The sequence below is a fragment of the Chamaea fasciata genome, unplaced genomic scaffold, assembly GCF_029207755.1.
Source record: "Chamaea fasciata isolate MVZ Bird 193981 ecotype frontalis unplaced genomic scaffold, bChaFas1.0.hap1 SCAF_14, whole genome shotgun sequence".
Lineage (NCBI taxonomy): Eukaryota > Metazoa > Chordata > Aves > Passeriformes > Sylviidae > Chamaea > Chamaea fasciata.
In genome coordinates, this window is record NW_027094099.1 from 17,363,211 (window position 1) to 17,378,824 (window position 15,614).

At 38.0% G+C, this 15,614-nt stretch overlaps 1 protein-coding gene across 3 annotated transcripts in view; it reads left to right on the forward strand.

The window, feature by feature from the left end:
* The window catches only part of ASB7 (ankyrin repeat and SOCS box containing 7), a 30,179-nt gene extending 14,777 nt beyond the window's left edge, over positions 1–15,402 (forward strand). Inside the window, exons 5-6 of one of the 3 annotated variants that reach the window (XM_066196165.1) lie at positions 1,417–2,022; positions 11,144–15,402. In XM_066196165.1, coding sequence (XP_066052262.1) covers positions 1,417–2,022; positions 11,144–11,283 — 746 coding nt within the window. In that variant the 3' untranslated portion in view covers positions 11,284–15,402. Of the gene's footprint in view, positions 1–1,416; positions 4,274–8,754; positions 10,538–11,143 lie in introns of those variants that run through there. The other 2 variants (XM_066196166.1, XM_066196164.1) reach the window with 2 other exon arrangements.
* Positions 15,403–15,614: the final 212 nt, after the last annotated feature.

Consider the following 15,614-nt stretch of genomic DNA (forward strand, 5'->3'; position numbering starts at 1 on the left):
AAGGAACTAAACTTTCCTTAATATACTCCTTATTTCTGTGTTTATTCCTATTCTGTGCACTAGAGGCAGTTCTCACATCTTATTTCTCTGGGTAGCCAGGCTGCATTCATTTGTATGTTGGATTTTTTTTTTTTTGTTAGTTTGTTTGTTTCCCTCCTCTCCATCTTCTCTTTCCATTTAGAAACATCCTTAAAGTTGCTGGATCATCTTTGCAGCTGTATTCTCTACTCCTACCTTCCAGTCTTTTCATTTTAGTATCATGTCTGTCCTGGTGTTACCTGGATATGATCACAGTGGGTTGGGAAGCTTATTCCTGTTTTGTGTTTGCACCTTTGTGTGTTCAGGTGTGTTCAGTCTAGGGTAGCCTGCAATTAATACTGTATTTTGGACTTAACTTAGAGCAGGTCTTCTGGTGCAGATGGTATCTACCTTAGGTTGGGAAAGTGTTCAGAATTCCACACTGTAGTTTGTACCTTTTAGTGTCCAACAGCAGCACCCATGGATGGTGGAAGGAGACGCCTCACAGCCTGGCTTGTTCTCTAGCTGAGAAATGGCACCTTGCCTTGGGTAATTAATTAGTCACTTGCCATACAAGTGTGGGTATCCTGAGGAAATTAGGTAAATTGATTGGATTATTTTAATTTTTAAATTAATAAATCAATCTCAGTGTTTGTGCTGTGTGAAGGGGAAATAAATCTGTAATTACCTGTACTCTCACTAACAGTTTATCTGGTTCCTTTCAGAAGTGGGTTTTTACATTCTTAAATTTTTGTGAAATTATAAATTCAGAACAGATTCTGAACAGATTCATCATCTACGAAAAGAAACTTTATCAAGATAATCTAAAATAACATATATCCTACATGCTTTGGAAATCCTGCAGACCACTGAGAAACATTTTACCTAATACAGCATTACACCCTAAAAACAATACAATGCTGCCAGACCACAAAACATCCGCAATTTGGGACAGCAGATGTTTCTACACATGCTTCTTTTTAAGACCAAGAAGCAACACAAGGGAAAATAAAAAGTTGAACATTGAGGAAAAAATGTAATATTGTAGAGCTGGGGGGAAACTGGATGGACAGAGAGATGTGAGTAATTAGTAATTAATTCCTAAGAGTGCTAGGAAGATGTGGAAAAGTATTTGTCAAATGGAAACATATGTATGTGAAAGAAATTTTATTTCTTTTTTGTAACTTGTTCTTAAACGCAATTTTAACTTTGTATTAAAAATAGCATGTTCACGAAAGCAAGAATTAGTTTGAAGTACAAAAAATCCTGTCATGCTATGCCTGGAAAGACTAGCAATTACTGTTTGAATTTTTTTTTTTTTTAATTATTTTATTTTTTTCCAGCACCGGATTACCGGTAACGCCTTCTAATTATTTTTAAATTTTATTTTAACTTCAGCTGATCCCACAGTTAAGGACTTAATTGGAGGCTTCACTGCTCTGCATTACGCAGCCATGCACGGCCGGGCGAGGATTGCACGCCTGATGCTGGAATCTGACTACAGAAGTGACATTATTAATGCCAAGAGCAACGACGGCTGGACTCCCCTGCACGTCGCTGCTCACTACGGCAGAGACTCCTTTGTCAGGCTCCTCCTGGAGTTCAAGGCTGAGGTTGATCCGCTCAGTGATAAAGGTACTACACCACTCCAGCTGGCCATTATCCGGGAGAGGTCAAGCTGTGTGAAAATCCTCCTGGACCACAATGCCAACATCGACATTCAGAATGGTTTCCTGTTACGATACGCTGTGATCAAAAGCAATCACTCGTACTGCCGAATGTTCCTCCAGAGAGGGGCCGATACAAACTTGGGGCGCTTGGAAGATGGACAGACACCCTTACACTTGTCTGCTCTTAGAGATGATGTGCTTTGTGCACAAATGTTGTATAATTACGGAGCAGACACTAACACAAGGAACTATGAAGGACAGACCCCACTGGCTGTTTCAATAAGTATTTCTGGAAGTAGCCGACCCTGTCTGGATTTCTTACAAGAAGTGACAAGTATGTATGTAAGAGAAGTTAATCACAGGACACAATGTCCTCTAAAAGCCTTCTTTGCATTTAGCCCCAGAAAAAAAAAAAAAAATTCTTCCTCTCTGCCCCTTGATGCTAATTTAAATGCGCTAGAAAATTTCTGGGAAGGTGAAGGGATTGTGAATCTGGGAATCTCTTACTCGGCAAAGGTGCTAATGTTAAGTGTACTTCATTTCAATTAGTTTTGTTTAAGTATCTGTGGGAAACATTTATTTTAAAAGAGTGAAGTGTAAAATCTATTCTATTTCTGGCCTTAGCACGTAAGATTTTTGAGTTTGGTTTTGTTGTTTGTTTAGGGGTTTTTTAGTGTCTTTTGTTTTGCTTTTTTATTGCCATACAAATCCTCGGCGGTTGATGGCTTTTTCATCTGCACTACAACTAGGGCAGAAAAGAGCTTTGGCTGCTTTGTGTTCTCCCACATTCCCTCCTTCCCTCCCCTAAACCAGACAACAAAATGCCACAGTTCATTCCTGCAGCTTGACGGGGTTTCATGTGCTGTGTAGCTTTGATTTGATTTTGTTGATGTCTTTGAAATACGAGAGATTTTAACTCATGACTTTTGATATTTAGAAAAAATATCGGGCTCCTAATATCCAGATCGCTTTTGATTACCAGCTTTTGGTGCACTAGATCTACTGAAAGTTTTCCTCTCTCAACATGGAATGCTATATTAATGTTTCATGTTCATAGTATTGCCTAAAGCATTTAGGAATTGCTGATAAGCATTTAGCAGAGTTTGCCAATTCAAACATGTTAAGATGGCCTGGTAAATTATCCTCCAGCTACAATGATCTCTGCACTGCAGAGGATGGGGTATTTCATAAATTTTTTTTTGTCCCCCTACAGTTCCTTTTATTTTTTTGAATGTGGTAATTTTTTAATGAGAATTAGATAACGTATATACTCCGTAAACAAACTGAAAATCAGTGTGGGCTGGAAGTGAATCAGCTGAGATCTGTTGTCAGTAGCTGACACAAATAAGCATTTGGAATTTCCTTTCTTTTTCTACATGATTTGTGGTGTTATTTTTGTTCATATCTGAAAGTGAAAGAGAATCTTTGGAAAGGTGGAAGTTGATAATAAGAAATACAAGCCATTAATCAATTTTGGTTTAATTTGCCTGCCCTTTCTCATTCAAAGACATTTCTTTCTGGTTTCCTTTTTGGAAACCTCTCAGTGTATAGATGCAGTGTCAGGGATTTTAGGAGATGATATAATATCCAGACTTGCTGTTTTCCAGTCTTAGGATATATCAGTAAGCACGAAAGCTTAGGGGCTGCTCCGTGTTTCCTCAGTGTCTAAAGACCAATGGAAACAGGTACTGTGACTTTCACCTTGCGGATTCCATACCTTAAGGGTGTAATGTTAAGGGAGAAGCAAATTCTGCTACCAAAAAACCTAGCTTTAATTCCTGGCCAGTGGAACTATCCCAGTTTTGTGCTGTTGGAGGGAGAACTGGGAAAACAGTGCTGACAAAAACACTTTCAGGTCTGTGCTTCTGAGCAAAATAATTATCAATATATGTTTACAAACCACTGTAAACAAACTCTGCTGCCCTTTTTATAAATATCCAAACACTGTCTTCCCTGCTTTTCATGAATAATTACTTTAATAAGATGCTGTGTAAGAGATGAGATGGATAAAGAGCAAGCTGGCATTTTGGTAGTGGAGTTCCCGGTTAAGTCTGACTGTACAGGGAATTGTTGAGATCTCATGCTGTAGCACGTTGGGGAAGAATCTTGTTTATGAGTCTGCTGCAATATCTATTTTCTAGAAAAAAACTTCACAAAATTTTTGGACGATTCCTCTATTGGAATTGTTCTTGAAACTCTTCTGAGGTTGGCAACTATGCCTTGTTCGTGGGGCTTAACGGGAATTTCAATTTATTTGAATTTTATACTAAGTGCTTTATATAGAAATCCATAGCTGTAAGTTTTACATCTGCATCTGAAGTTTTGAAGAGTATATTTGATAGTAAAACAGGAAAGAGTTTTTATTTTTTACAGTAGATAAACATTTTTAAGGCTAAAGAATAGTAATTATAAATTATCATAGTTACCAAACCGATCTGTGTCTTCGAGTGAAAGCATTTAAATGGGATACTCTTTAGTAGTCTACATGTAAGATGTGAGTAGCTGGTTTTTTTTTTTTATACTAGGAAAACATATTTGTACAGTTTCAGTTTCTCAGAAAACATCATTTGTGAATTTCTTTTTGTTTTGGTAGGTATTGTAATCGGTAATAATGGCAGCCTTTAGCCCAGGTCCCCGGTTGGGAATAACAGGCAAGAAACCAAGCTCTCAGAAATACTCAGTATTGGCCCTGAGAGTCTGCAAGAAGATATTGGATTTTGGGGTTTGACCCTGAAGGTCTGATATTCTTCCTGGTTACAGGTAGAGATTCCTTTGCTAATAGAATAATTCCAAGAGGAAGTTACTCTGTAGTTGTGTTTCAGTATTTAAGCACAAAGCTGGAAGTTAGGAACAGAGTTTTTGACCATGAGTCTGCTGTTGACTTGGTGTTCAGACTTGTGTGTTTATCTTTTTCCCCTCTCTCATTTTTTGCAATGCAAAAATAAGCAAAGTCTCCCTGGGAAAAAAAAAGAATATTGAAGATGAAAATTGCTCAGTGATTTTATTAATCACTTTCCTTCTCCTTATCTGTATTACACTTTCCTATTTCAAAAAACATTTCTTGGCAGCCACCATAGTACCTAAGATCATTTGATAAAGAGTTGGTTTGGAACAGTGTAAATGTTTCATTTTTCACATGGTCTGAACCTGCCCCTTCAGGAGTGTTAATGTGCTAAGCTTGGAATTCACTAATGCAAATTAAAATGGGGATGTGTTTATATGATAGATATGAAGATAGAGATACATAGAGACTTTCATTGGGAGTGTATATATTTATAAAATTAGTGTGCAATCACAGCCCTGGATGAGCTTTTTTATTTTGAAGTTAAACGGGATTTGATAATACTAAAAATCACAAAATGAATGTGGGAGGTAGAAAAAATGCAAGTATTAGAAAAATACATCAGGGCTTAAATAAACTTCAATATACTAGAAATTTCAATTAGGATCTTTAAGGAAGGGAATTTTTAAAAAGCCTGGAAACTTTCCCCCTCCTCATAGCCCTCCTTTAATTGAATCTGTTCAGCTGAGGAGCAGGAGAGGCTGTGAGGAGCTGCTGCTCTGTGTTGAGGCAGAGAGCTCAGGAAATGATCTGGCCAGAGCAGTGTGATGTGGCAACAGGTAGCAAAGAATTCAGTTCAGTTCTGGAACAACATCTAAAGGTCACCCAGTGAGTTTAGCTACAAATGGTTCAGCTGCATTGCTTTTTTTAATTTTTCAAAGGGCAGATCTTTGGCTTTGACTAGAGAGTGTAATTCTGTGTTTAAATTTATGTAGCACTGTAAATGTGAAGAATAACTGAGACAGAAGTTCTGTGAAGGAAACCCTTATACATCCTTTGTCTCTATCCCTTGGCTAAATCAAGATAACTTTTGACTAGATTTTTTTTTTTTAACTGGAAGAAGATTTTAAAGTTTGTCTCCACACAGTTTAACTTCTATGAATACAGAAGTGTCATAGTGAATTAAGTAGATTTTTTCGTATTTTGTTGCATGGATAATTGCAAAGGAAATGGTATTTTCATGTTTGTAATAACATAGAAGATCTTTACTGGAATCTCAGGCTTTACTTGTTTCCTTGGGTGCTGCTGGAAATCTTGCAGTGATGATTTGAGGTCTGCTTTGTCATCCAGTTACACAGGGAACTAGGATAAGGGGATTATTTTATAATTTTCTACTTTACAGCTGACTATATTAGGTAGTTGAATCATATCGTGTGGGTATATACAGTAATTTACTTTGAAAGAATTTTTTAAGAGGCCTTTGGAAAAGAAGAAATTAAAGACTATTTTATATGTGGCATTCAAGGTACAGCCGTGCTCTACTCCCATTTGTACTCCTATGCTCTGCTCTGCAAAAATAATCTGAACATAGCATTACAATGCATCTTAATGCCTCTTGTCTTGATGTTCAGAGCACTTTACTTACTGTCTCCTAAAAATAGATAAACATTATGGTGTTGGAATTCTTAGCTGAATTTCCATAGCAATTTCAGCGAGACTGAATTTACAGAGATGTCACAAAGTTTTTTTTTTAAATACTTTGCAAGCGTATTCAGATCTTAATTTCATTGCTAAATACACCTGTTGAGTATAACATTAAGCCTTACTGCCATTCTGCTTTTTCATGTGGGAATTTTCAGTCCAAAATAGTACATAATTTCTGTGCCAGATAGACTGAAATTTAATAGACATCTAAAACTCATTGTGGGGAATTATTTTTCAGAGACCTATGGAAACATATGTCAGGCTCAGACATTCTAGCAGAGGCATACTGAACACAGTATTAAATTAGAACTTTTAAAATAACTTGTATGATATCCAGTTAAAAAGAGTCAAAGCTCCGTGTCCTGTCGAGCTGGAGGAATTTGTTCACGCTCTCAATGAACACTCTGTAATTCTACACTCATCCCTCCATGTCTGATATTAATCTTTTAGACCTATAGATTTTTTGATGTTAGCTTTTTCTGAGGTTTTGAATGCTGGAAAACCAGATATCCTCTCCAATTATTCTGCTGTTGTTTTTTACAGAGTACAAGCCAGTGCATTTCCAGAACTTGAGACCTATTGCACTGAGCAGCCGAGTTCCCGTTCGGCTCAGCCTCAGTCATTTCCTGGGTGATCCCAACTTTTCCCTGTGATCCCCTTCTTGTGCATCATCCCCAGTGTGTTTCGTGGCTGGTGGGTGTGAGTTTCCACTTGATAAGTTCAATTATCTTTTTCATTCCCCCCCGTCAAAAAAGCCAGCAAATTCAGAACTCAGTTTAATTTCTGGCAGTAGCTGCATTCCTTCATCGCTGTGAAATAAGGGATGGATTTAAGGGTTTGCTGCTGAAATGAATACTTTTCCTGATATTCTAGAGGAACTGAGCTGTTGCCAGCATACATCAGCCTGGTTTCAACATACTTTGTAAAATGTTTCAGAAGATTTTTATTTTTAAGTTCCCTTTGTAGCTAAAAAGAAATTACCAAATGGTTTCTTGCTACTGTTTTCAGCCTTTCAGAATTCCCAGGAGGGGCAGAGGCTCGAGTTTGAGAAATTCCACTCTAAGGTTTTTTAGAGAGATGCATTAATATTGTAGAGAAAACTGTGGGCGGCTTCTGAAATATGTCACTGATGTTATTTTTCATTTTTTAATTTCTTCAGAAACAGCCTGTCCTCTTCAGACCAGTGACACTGATTGTTTGCTTTAAAAGTACTTTTCTTTTAGCAGTTAGAACAGTACAGCAGAGAGGATCTTCTTGCAGCCTACAATGTATTAATTTCAGTTATTCCCAAGTTTTGTCTTGAGTAACAGAAAGGTCAATTCATGATTTTTGCATTGTATGTTTACACGTATTTTTTTTCTCTGTATCTGCAGTGGAGGAAATGGGTAGGGATTCCCCTTTTCCAGCTTTACAGTACTGGATGAAAGTCCCCAAAAAACAGTGTTGTCAGAGGCATCACAAATATGCCTTAATGGTCCTTAAATATAGACTTACTGGGTGAGTTCGTGTTTTATTTCTTGGGGAGCATTGTCTGCAGAGGGAAGGCACAGGTATAAATGCAGAGCAGTTTCAACAGTGCCACAGTTCTTTGGCCAGGTTGCAAATCCTAAATGGAAGTTGTGTCTGCCTCTGGAACAGAACAGCAGACTCAGGTATCATACCAGAAAAATCTTGAAACTGCAAAAAGAAAAGGAATGGAGTTTTGAGTGGAAATTCAGATTAATTGTAATAATTTCTTGCTGTTAAAACAGGGGGGTTTTCCTTTTGCTTTACCAGCAAAGGCTGATCTTTTAATAATAAAGGCTTATTTTGTTATTCTAGTAAAATAATTATTTAAGTGGGAGAAAGCTCAGAAACTTACTTTGTTAGCTACTGAAGGACTGATTATGGAAAATGCTTAAATTTTATATATACAGAAGTCTGCTGCATCTAGGTTAAAAAATCAAAAAGCAATTCCTGTCAATTTTTTAAGCTCATGATTTACATTTCTTCTGTTTGGAAGAAGCTTCTCTGACACTTTTGGGACACAAGAATTGCATTGGTGGGGATTTCTGCTTTCCCTTCCAGCACAGTGCACAAGCTCTGGAAGGCAAAAGATGAACTATGCATCTTTTTCCTGTAATTAATATTTCTAATTCATTTGATTACTGCTTGAAAGCTTGCAAAATAAATTGACTGCAGTGTGAAATGATTTGGTGAACACATGAGCAAATCCAGAGTAAGAGCAACAAGGTGGCCCTTGAGGGATGTCCTGGATGTTTTTAAGGTGATCAGTAGTTTTATGTGGCTGTTTTGCATGATAGTGGTAATTAGGCCAGTCAAATCTTTCATGTTTATGGGTTTTTTTGTTTCTTTCTCTTTTAATTCTCTTCCTTTCCAGCATATTTGCCTAAGTAACTTCCCAAACTTGTGATGCAGGAAATAACCAAAGTTGCTACTTCCTAATTGTTTTTAAAAAGAACTTTATTCATCATTTAACTTGTCTTACTTTGCCAAGTTACTAATAACAATTTTCATTTGCCAAACTAAGGTTCACTGACATCGGTCCGTAATCCTTTATTTTTTTTCTTTTTCATTCAGATGCAACCAAGAATGAGTAAGTGTTCCAGACACCGTTTCTAATAAATCACAAATGCATTAATAACCCTGGAATTTGCAAGGCGTGACCTAAGACACCAGCAGCCACTAGATGTAGCAACTGGTGCTTAACACTGGAAATGTCCATTGTTAACACATTCCCAGGAAATATTTTTTAGGCTTATCAGGGGAAAATGTCATACATTTGATAATCGGGTCTTTTTGAATTAACTGATGACCAATTTCTTCTGGGTATTTTAAGTTGTCTGTTCCTTTATGTTCCCAAAAACCACATAGGATGTTAATTAAAAGGCATTTATTTCTGAAACCAGAAATCAGTGTCTCATAGCTGATTTATTGTGTACTCTACTACAGAAAATACACAAAGACCTCTAGTCCTTTATCATTTCCAGTGCTGCTGTTTGCAGTGAACTTTTGTAGCAATGCATCCTTTCTGAACCCTGTTTAAAAGCATCAGAACTATTTCTTTATCACCATTGAGATTGCTTGGTTTCTTACCAAAATAACTTTCCTTTCCCTGAAGTTCGAACATTCTGCTGTTGCCTAAATTCTTTTCCTTCAGGTGGAAAAAAAAAATTGCCAAGAAGAAACCGTGGCGGACAAAGTAACCATTGGTCTGTGTTCTAAGTCATGGATGAAGGATTTAACTAAAAATAAATTGACATTTAGGTGGTGATAAGTATAATAAAAGTATTTTCAACTTACATAAAGGAAACTCAAATTTTCATGTTTTTTTAATTTCAAACCTAATTTCTTTAAAAGCACACTGAGACTATTTTCATGCATTACTTCTGCTGGCTTGCCCTGGATAATTTTAGTGCTTAAGATAAATCCCAGTGTCTAAAAATCCCTACCTGTCTGTCAGCCCATTTCTATAGATACCAACAGAAGCACCTACATTGTTCAGGGTGCTTAGTATTTTGAATTTGACAGTCATCAGGTACCATAACCAAGTCTTGGCTTGGAGGAAAAAAAGAAAAAGAAAGAAAAAGAGGCTTACACAGTTAAGTCGATGATCAAAATATTGATTAGCACAGCTTTGATGTGTTACTGGAATAACTCCAAAAAAGCTGTAGCAGAATGAGGAAAAAGCACAAAGGCAGGCAGTTTGTTCAGAGGTTTGGAGTGCTTCCCATGTTGGGGGTTATTAACTGGAGTTTTCAGCTTTGGGAAGAGGTACTGAGCATGAGTGGAGGATGGAGGTTTATATAAAGGTATGTAAAATCATGACTGGCGTGGGAACAATTATTCATTATTTTCCTTGTAACTCAAAGAATGGCAGGCATGCAACAAAGCCATCAGGAAGGAGATCTAAAATAAATAAAATTACTTTGTAGTTTTCCAGCCAACGCCTAATTACATTGTGAAATTTGTTGCCACAGGATGTTTTGGATACTGAAAGTATGAATGGGTTCAAAAAACACTAGACAGATTTACTAAGGGCAGGCTATTAAAGACACAGATCTGTGTGCAATCTCTGGGCTAGGAAGACCCAAAGGCACCAGTGCTGAAAGCCAGAAGGGTTTATTGGGGCAGGATTTCTCAATGTCTCTTGTTCTGCTCTTTTTCTTTCTTCCTTGGGATCCATTGCTGGGTGCATTCAGATACAAGACTTGATTCAATTTTCTGAGATTATTTTGAGTAGAGGGACTGAACCCCAACTGTTTCTCCAGGTGTTTGATTTTGAGTAGTTTCCTGGTAAGAGTGAGCCGGAAAGAGAATTGATTATTTCGGAAAACCCTTGCCAGGAATGGTGGAGTTTGTGTGATGTCAGTAAAGCTTTTCCTCTGTGGACAGTGGTTAATTCACATTTTCATCCCTTTCTGTTTGACGAGGGTTTGGCTGCGTCCAAAGCTCAAAGGCTTCATCTTTTCATTAGAAGGGAAAGAGAACCCCAATCTTTAACTCTGCCACAAGATCCTGGAATAACTTTCATAAATCCTCACTCTCTGAGGAAACTTCCTAGTCCTGTTACAGCTGAATTTAGAAGTTTCTGTCTCATTGTTTGAAAGAAAAGCAAGACCGAGGGGTTTTCCCCCCAAGGATAGAAAAGAATCCACCAAAAGTTAAATGGAGGAGTTCTGCTGTTCTGTAATGCATAAGCGTATGTTGCCACCTGGTGGGAATCCTCACATGGGTGAAATCACTTCACACTGGCGTCAGTAAAATTATATGCGTGTAAAAATGTTTGTAGGATTCATCCCTTGATTTCATTAAAAAGGTGTTAACTTGTAATTCTCTTGTAATTTTTCCCTTCCCTCTCCCTCTTAGGAAACAGCAAACCCCTGTCATTTTGCAGAGTAAATGATGTCTTTAAAATACGTTTAAAATGTGATCATTGTATTTTTATCTGTTCCTTTTGTCTTTTCAGGACAGCCCAGAAACTTGCAAGATCTATGCCGAATTAAAATCCGTCAGTGTATAGGCCTTCAAAACCTCAAACTACTTGATGAACTACCCATTGCCAAGGTCATGAAAGACTACTTAAAACACAAATTTGATGATATCTGATATCCATGAAGAGAGGAACTCTGAGCAAGTTTAGTTCTATTCCAGATACTGAAGAGGCTTGTTGCCTTGCATAAAGTATATCCTATGCAAATTCTGATTTTTCTGTGAAGTCAGAAGGCAGGTATACACTTCCTTGGGTTTTTTATACCACACGCTAGAAGGTCTTAATTTTTGGTTTCTTGGTCCAGGTTTACAAGGTCCAAGCTTTCTATACAATATTGCATTTTAAGAATTGCTGTTGGTTTTTTGTTTTCACATTATGTGTGCAGACTTGCTGTGGAGATGGAAGGCAGCCCCTTCGAGGGAAGTGGTTGGTTTAAGTTGGCATGCTGAGCAATGATGCGAGAACATAAAAGTTTGGAAATCAAGGCACGAGTCCTGCAAAAGGATACAGATAGACCTCCAGAGCCCTGTCTGTTAGGACCCCTGTCTCTGCCAGGTGTTTGTTTCTGCAGGACAGAGGGAAGAGTGGATAGTCGACATGTCCTCGGGTGCTGTATGAATATAATTTGGAAATTGAGGAAAAAAATGCAGTTACCCTGTTCAATTTGAGGGTCTATACATTGGCTTTTTTTTTTTTTTCCTAATTACTGTAGTTGGGATGCCCAGAAAATTCAGGCCCTCCTTCCCAACATTCCCTGTTGAATGGGCTGTTTGTAAGTCTGTTTTTACCAGTGACAGTACACTACAGAGAGGCATAGCCTCTGTATTTTTTACATTAAGAGGAAACAAATTTGAATTTTTTGAAGCCAATGTATTCTGTTGCTCATACAGTGCCTCCTGTGCAATAATCTCTCTGATGTATTTTCCCTTGATGTGTGATTCCCCCACTATTCCTCATTTAGGCTCAGTGCATTATTTGTGAGAGCAGGAGCTGCTGCCTCACTGTAGTGTCGACGTGACATTACAAAAATGATGCAGCAGTTGCTGTTGATTATTACTCCCTGAATTTCATGAATGTATAACCTGCTTTATTTCACTTTCAGTTGAGATTTTATCTACGGGTTCTCAAGCCAAATTGTGTCCACTTTAAAAGAAAAAAAGGAAATTGGCCAAATCATTTTGTTTTAAAAGCAGTGCAGGGGGCGGAGGTTGTTTTGATTGCTCTGAAATTCAGTTTGTTTCAGGTTAGAGAGCTGGAAGTGCACGTAAGTTATTAACTAAGAAGAAAAGCCCCACTAACATTGAACATTCAAATTTTGCAATTAATCTGAAAGCAGAAACTGAGAGGAGTGCTGAATGTGGCTTTCAAACCAGGTATCAAAAGATCTGTTGCAGAGTTTTGTTTCTGATTGTAGGAAAAAATTAATTTCTTGATCAAAAGATTGGGCCAAAACGTGCAGTTGTTTCCCTCCCTTTATTTTCAAGGCATTACAGACTCGGCATAAGGTTCTTACCAGTGTTCTCTACTTTTATTTTGGCATCTGCCTGGCTCCAAAAGAGCCCCTCTGATAATAGGAGTTCTTTTGTACCAGTTGCACCAACTGGAGTGGGAGATGAAAGGAATGATGATGGCTTTTAAGTTTCACACTGTCACTTTCAAAATAGTTAGTATTAAAAATAGGAAAAGCAAGGTTAAGGCAGGTAAACTCGTATTATTTAACTCTGCTAGCTCCTTTTAATGTTTGATAACCCTGGACTGCAGCTCGCTGAGAATGAACCTGATCACTGCTGATGGATGCACCGGAACCATGGCAAGCAAGGAGGATTATCTGTCCCTATTGTGCCTGGTGTTGCATCAGGTTTCCAAACAATAAGGGATTTTGGAGATTCATGGCTCAGAGGGTTGGGAATGGGGTGTTGAACCGTTTTATATCCAGCTTGTACCGGTTCAAGTCCAGCTGCTGGAGCAGTGACCAAAAGTTCACATCTCAGTGGTGTGAGTGAGCAAGTCCAGCCTAACACTGGGTTGTAGAGCTTGTAGTGCTTCCTCCTGGTTGTATCTGTGGAGTAGGGGCAAGCTATGGGGTGTGAGCAGGAGCTCGAGTGTGGCTTGAGTCTCTTGGCCCCTCTGGAGGGAAGATCAGCCATTCCAATCTTTGAGCTCTCCAGTGCTGAGACAGGGCAGACTGGCAGGTTTTAACACAAATCTTCCGTTTTCTGACATGAAACCAGGATCTTAAAGCTGTTTTCTTTAAAAAAAACAATACAGAACAGATTTAGTATTGTTCACTACACTTGTAAGTTGGTCTAAACCAATGTCTCCTTCCCCACTGAATTTTTACAGTAATATTTTCTAAGGTAATCTAGAGTATATTTTAGTTGCAATCTATATTAAGGCAAATTATTTGTTCTGTCTGTTGCTGTGACTGAAGAAAATTATGAAAGACTTTGTTGGTAACAAGAATGCTATTTAATGAAGAAATGTGTAATTCCATTATTTATTGTTTGAGGTTTGTTTTTTGGTTATTTCTTTTAAGTGATTGACATCCTAAAGGGAACACACAAATGTTTCAGGCCAGTAAAAAGCCTTTCTTTTCGATTAATTTTCATCCTCTCCTCTCCCCAGGGTGGAGGGAATCCCTCACCCTTTTTTGCAATGCTGTTGTAGCAGGTTTCTCACCTGAATTCTTGCAAAGCACCACAGCACACATGGGTCTGAACCCTCCTGGTAGTCCCATGCACTATCTCTGGTTATCCATGTGCTCAAGTGCAGATAAAGTAGGATTATTCATTGATAATCATACCCAAATTTCAATAAAGGCAAATTTGGTTTTTGTTTTTTTTTGTTTTCAATATTGTGCACAAATACTTTGAAGAACAAACTGACCTTTGTTTTTCATTCGGACTAGAATGTGGAAGGAGAAATACATAATAGAGACATGTGATGTAGCCTCGTTCCGTTACCTTAAAATTCACGGTTGAACACTTTTAATAAACCTTAAAAAATTGGCAAACACACCAAAGAATCAATATGAGTAAAAGACTCTGATCATTAACAAACTGCAAACCTCATCCTTTAAAACAAAGCAGAAAGTTTTTGTAAATATTTATGTTTATAAATGTACAGCAGAGTAAGAGTGTTTTTTAGATTATTTAATTACCATATTTCTAAACTATTTACATTATAGACAATACTTGTTAGTTTGAAAAGCTTGAGTGGGTTGTTTTGTTTTGGGTTTGTTTTCTTTCTTCTTTTTTTTTTTTTTTTTTTTTAATTCACTATCACTCATGCTTGGAATAACTCTGGCTTCCTTGGAATAGCATGGAAAATTCAGTTTTCTGGCTCTGGTTGGCAATCATAGGAGAACACATGTGGACAAACTCTTCAGATAAATACCCAGAGGCAAAAGCAAAGATGTGGCGTCTTTACCAGGATGGGCTGGTTTGAAGGAAAAAACCTACCCACAAGTGCAGCTTCCATGCAATGCTGTGTTACCAATACCATCATGTATTTTGTTCTTCCTTTGCAATGTAAGTTTTTTGCTTTGGGTCAATTTGAATTTAAAAAAAAAAAAAGAAAAAAAAAAGAAAAAAAGAAAAAAGTTAAACCTGGTTAAAACCTATTTTGGGTTTATGTTCTGTTTATTTCTAATGTAATGTTTTAATAACATAATACCACTTTACACATTTTCTCTCAATGTTTGTCTGTCTCTTCTACTCCTGTTCCCTTCTCTGGGGTACATGATTCTGTAATGCATTTGGGACTCAAAATGCCCCCACAAATGGGAGTTCAGATGTCTCATGAGTTGTAATGTGATTTTTTTACCGGTGAGGACGGACGAAACCCTCATAGAATAGTTGGGGTGGAAGGGACCTTAAAGCTCATCCAGTGCCACCCCCTGCCACTGTCAGGCACACCTTCCACTGTCCCAGGTGGCTCCAAGCCCCATCCAACCTCGCCTTGGACACTTCCAGGGATCCAGGGGCAGTTACAGCTGCTCTGGGCACCCTGTGCCAGGGCCTCACCACCCTCACAGTAAAACAAAACTCACTCTAGAGCTGGGCTTTGGAAGGGGGAACAAGCTGATCCTAAACTGGGAGTGGTTGGGTTTTCCCTGCTCAGATTCCAGCACAGCCATTTCAGCGTTTTCTGACAGGTTCACCTTTCCTCCTCAAGCTCATCCACTGCCTTAGATACAAAAATTACCAAACAGAGGCTGCATTTTAGGATCTATTTACTGCTAAAAAAAAAAAAGGGGGGGGGGGGGGGTGTTCATATGAATATTCCTGACACAAATAGAAACTGGAACATTTGGGTTCAGTCATGAAAAAAATGTACAACAAAAAGTTTCAGTAATGTTTGGGCTCTTAAAAATTTGAAGAGGAAGGAGACTAGATTTCTAGACATTACTGCTAAAGGGTAGTAGGGGGGAAAAATGCTGTTTTCA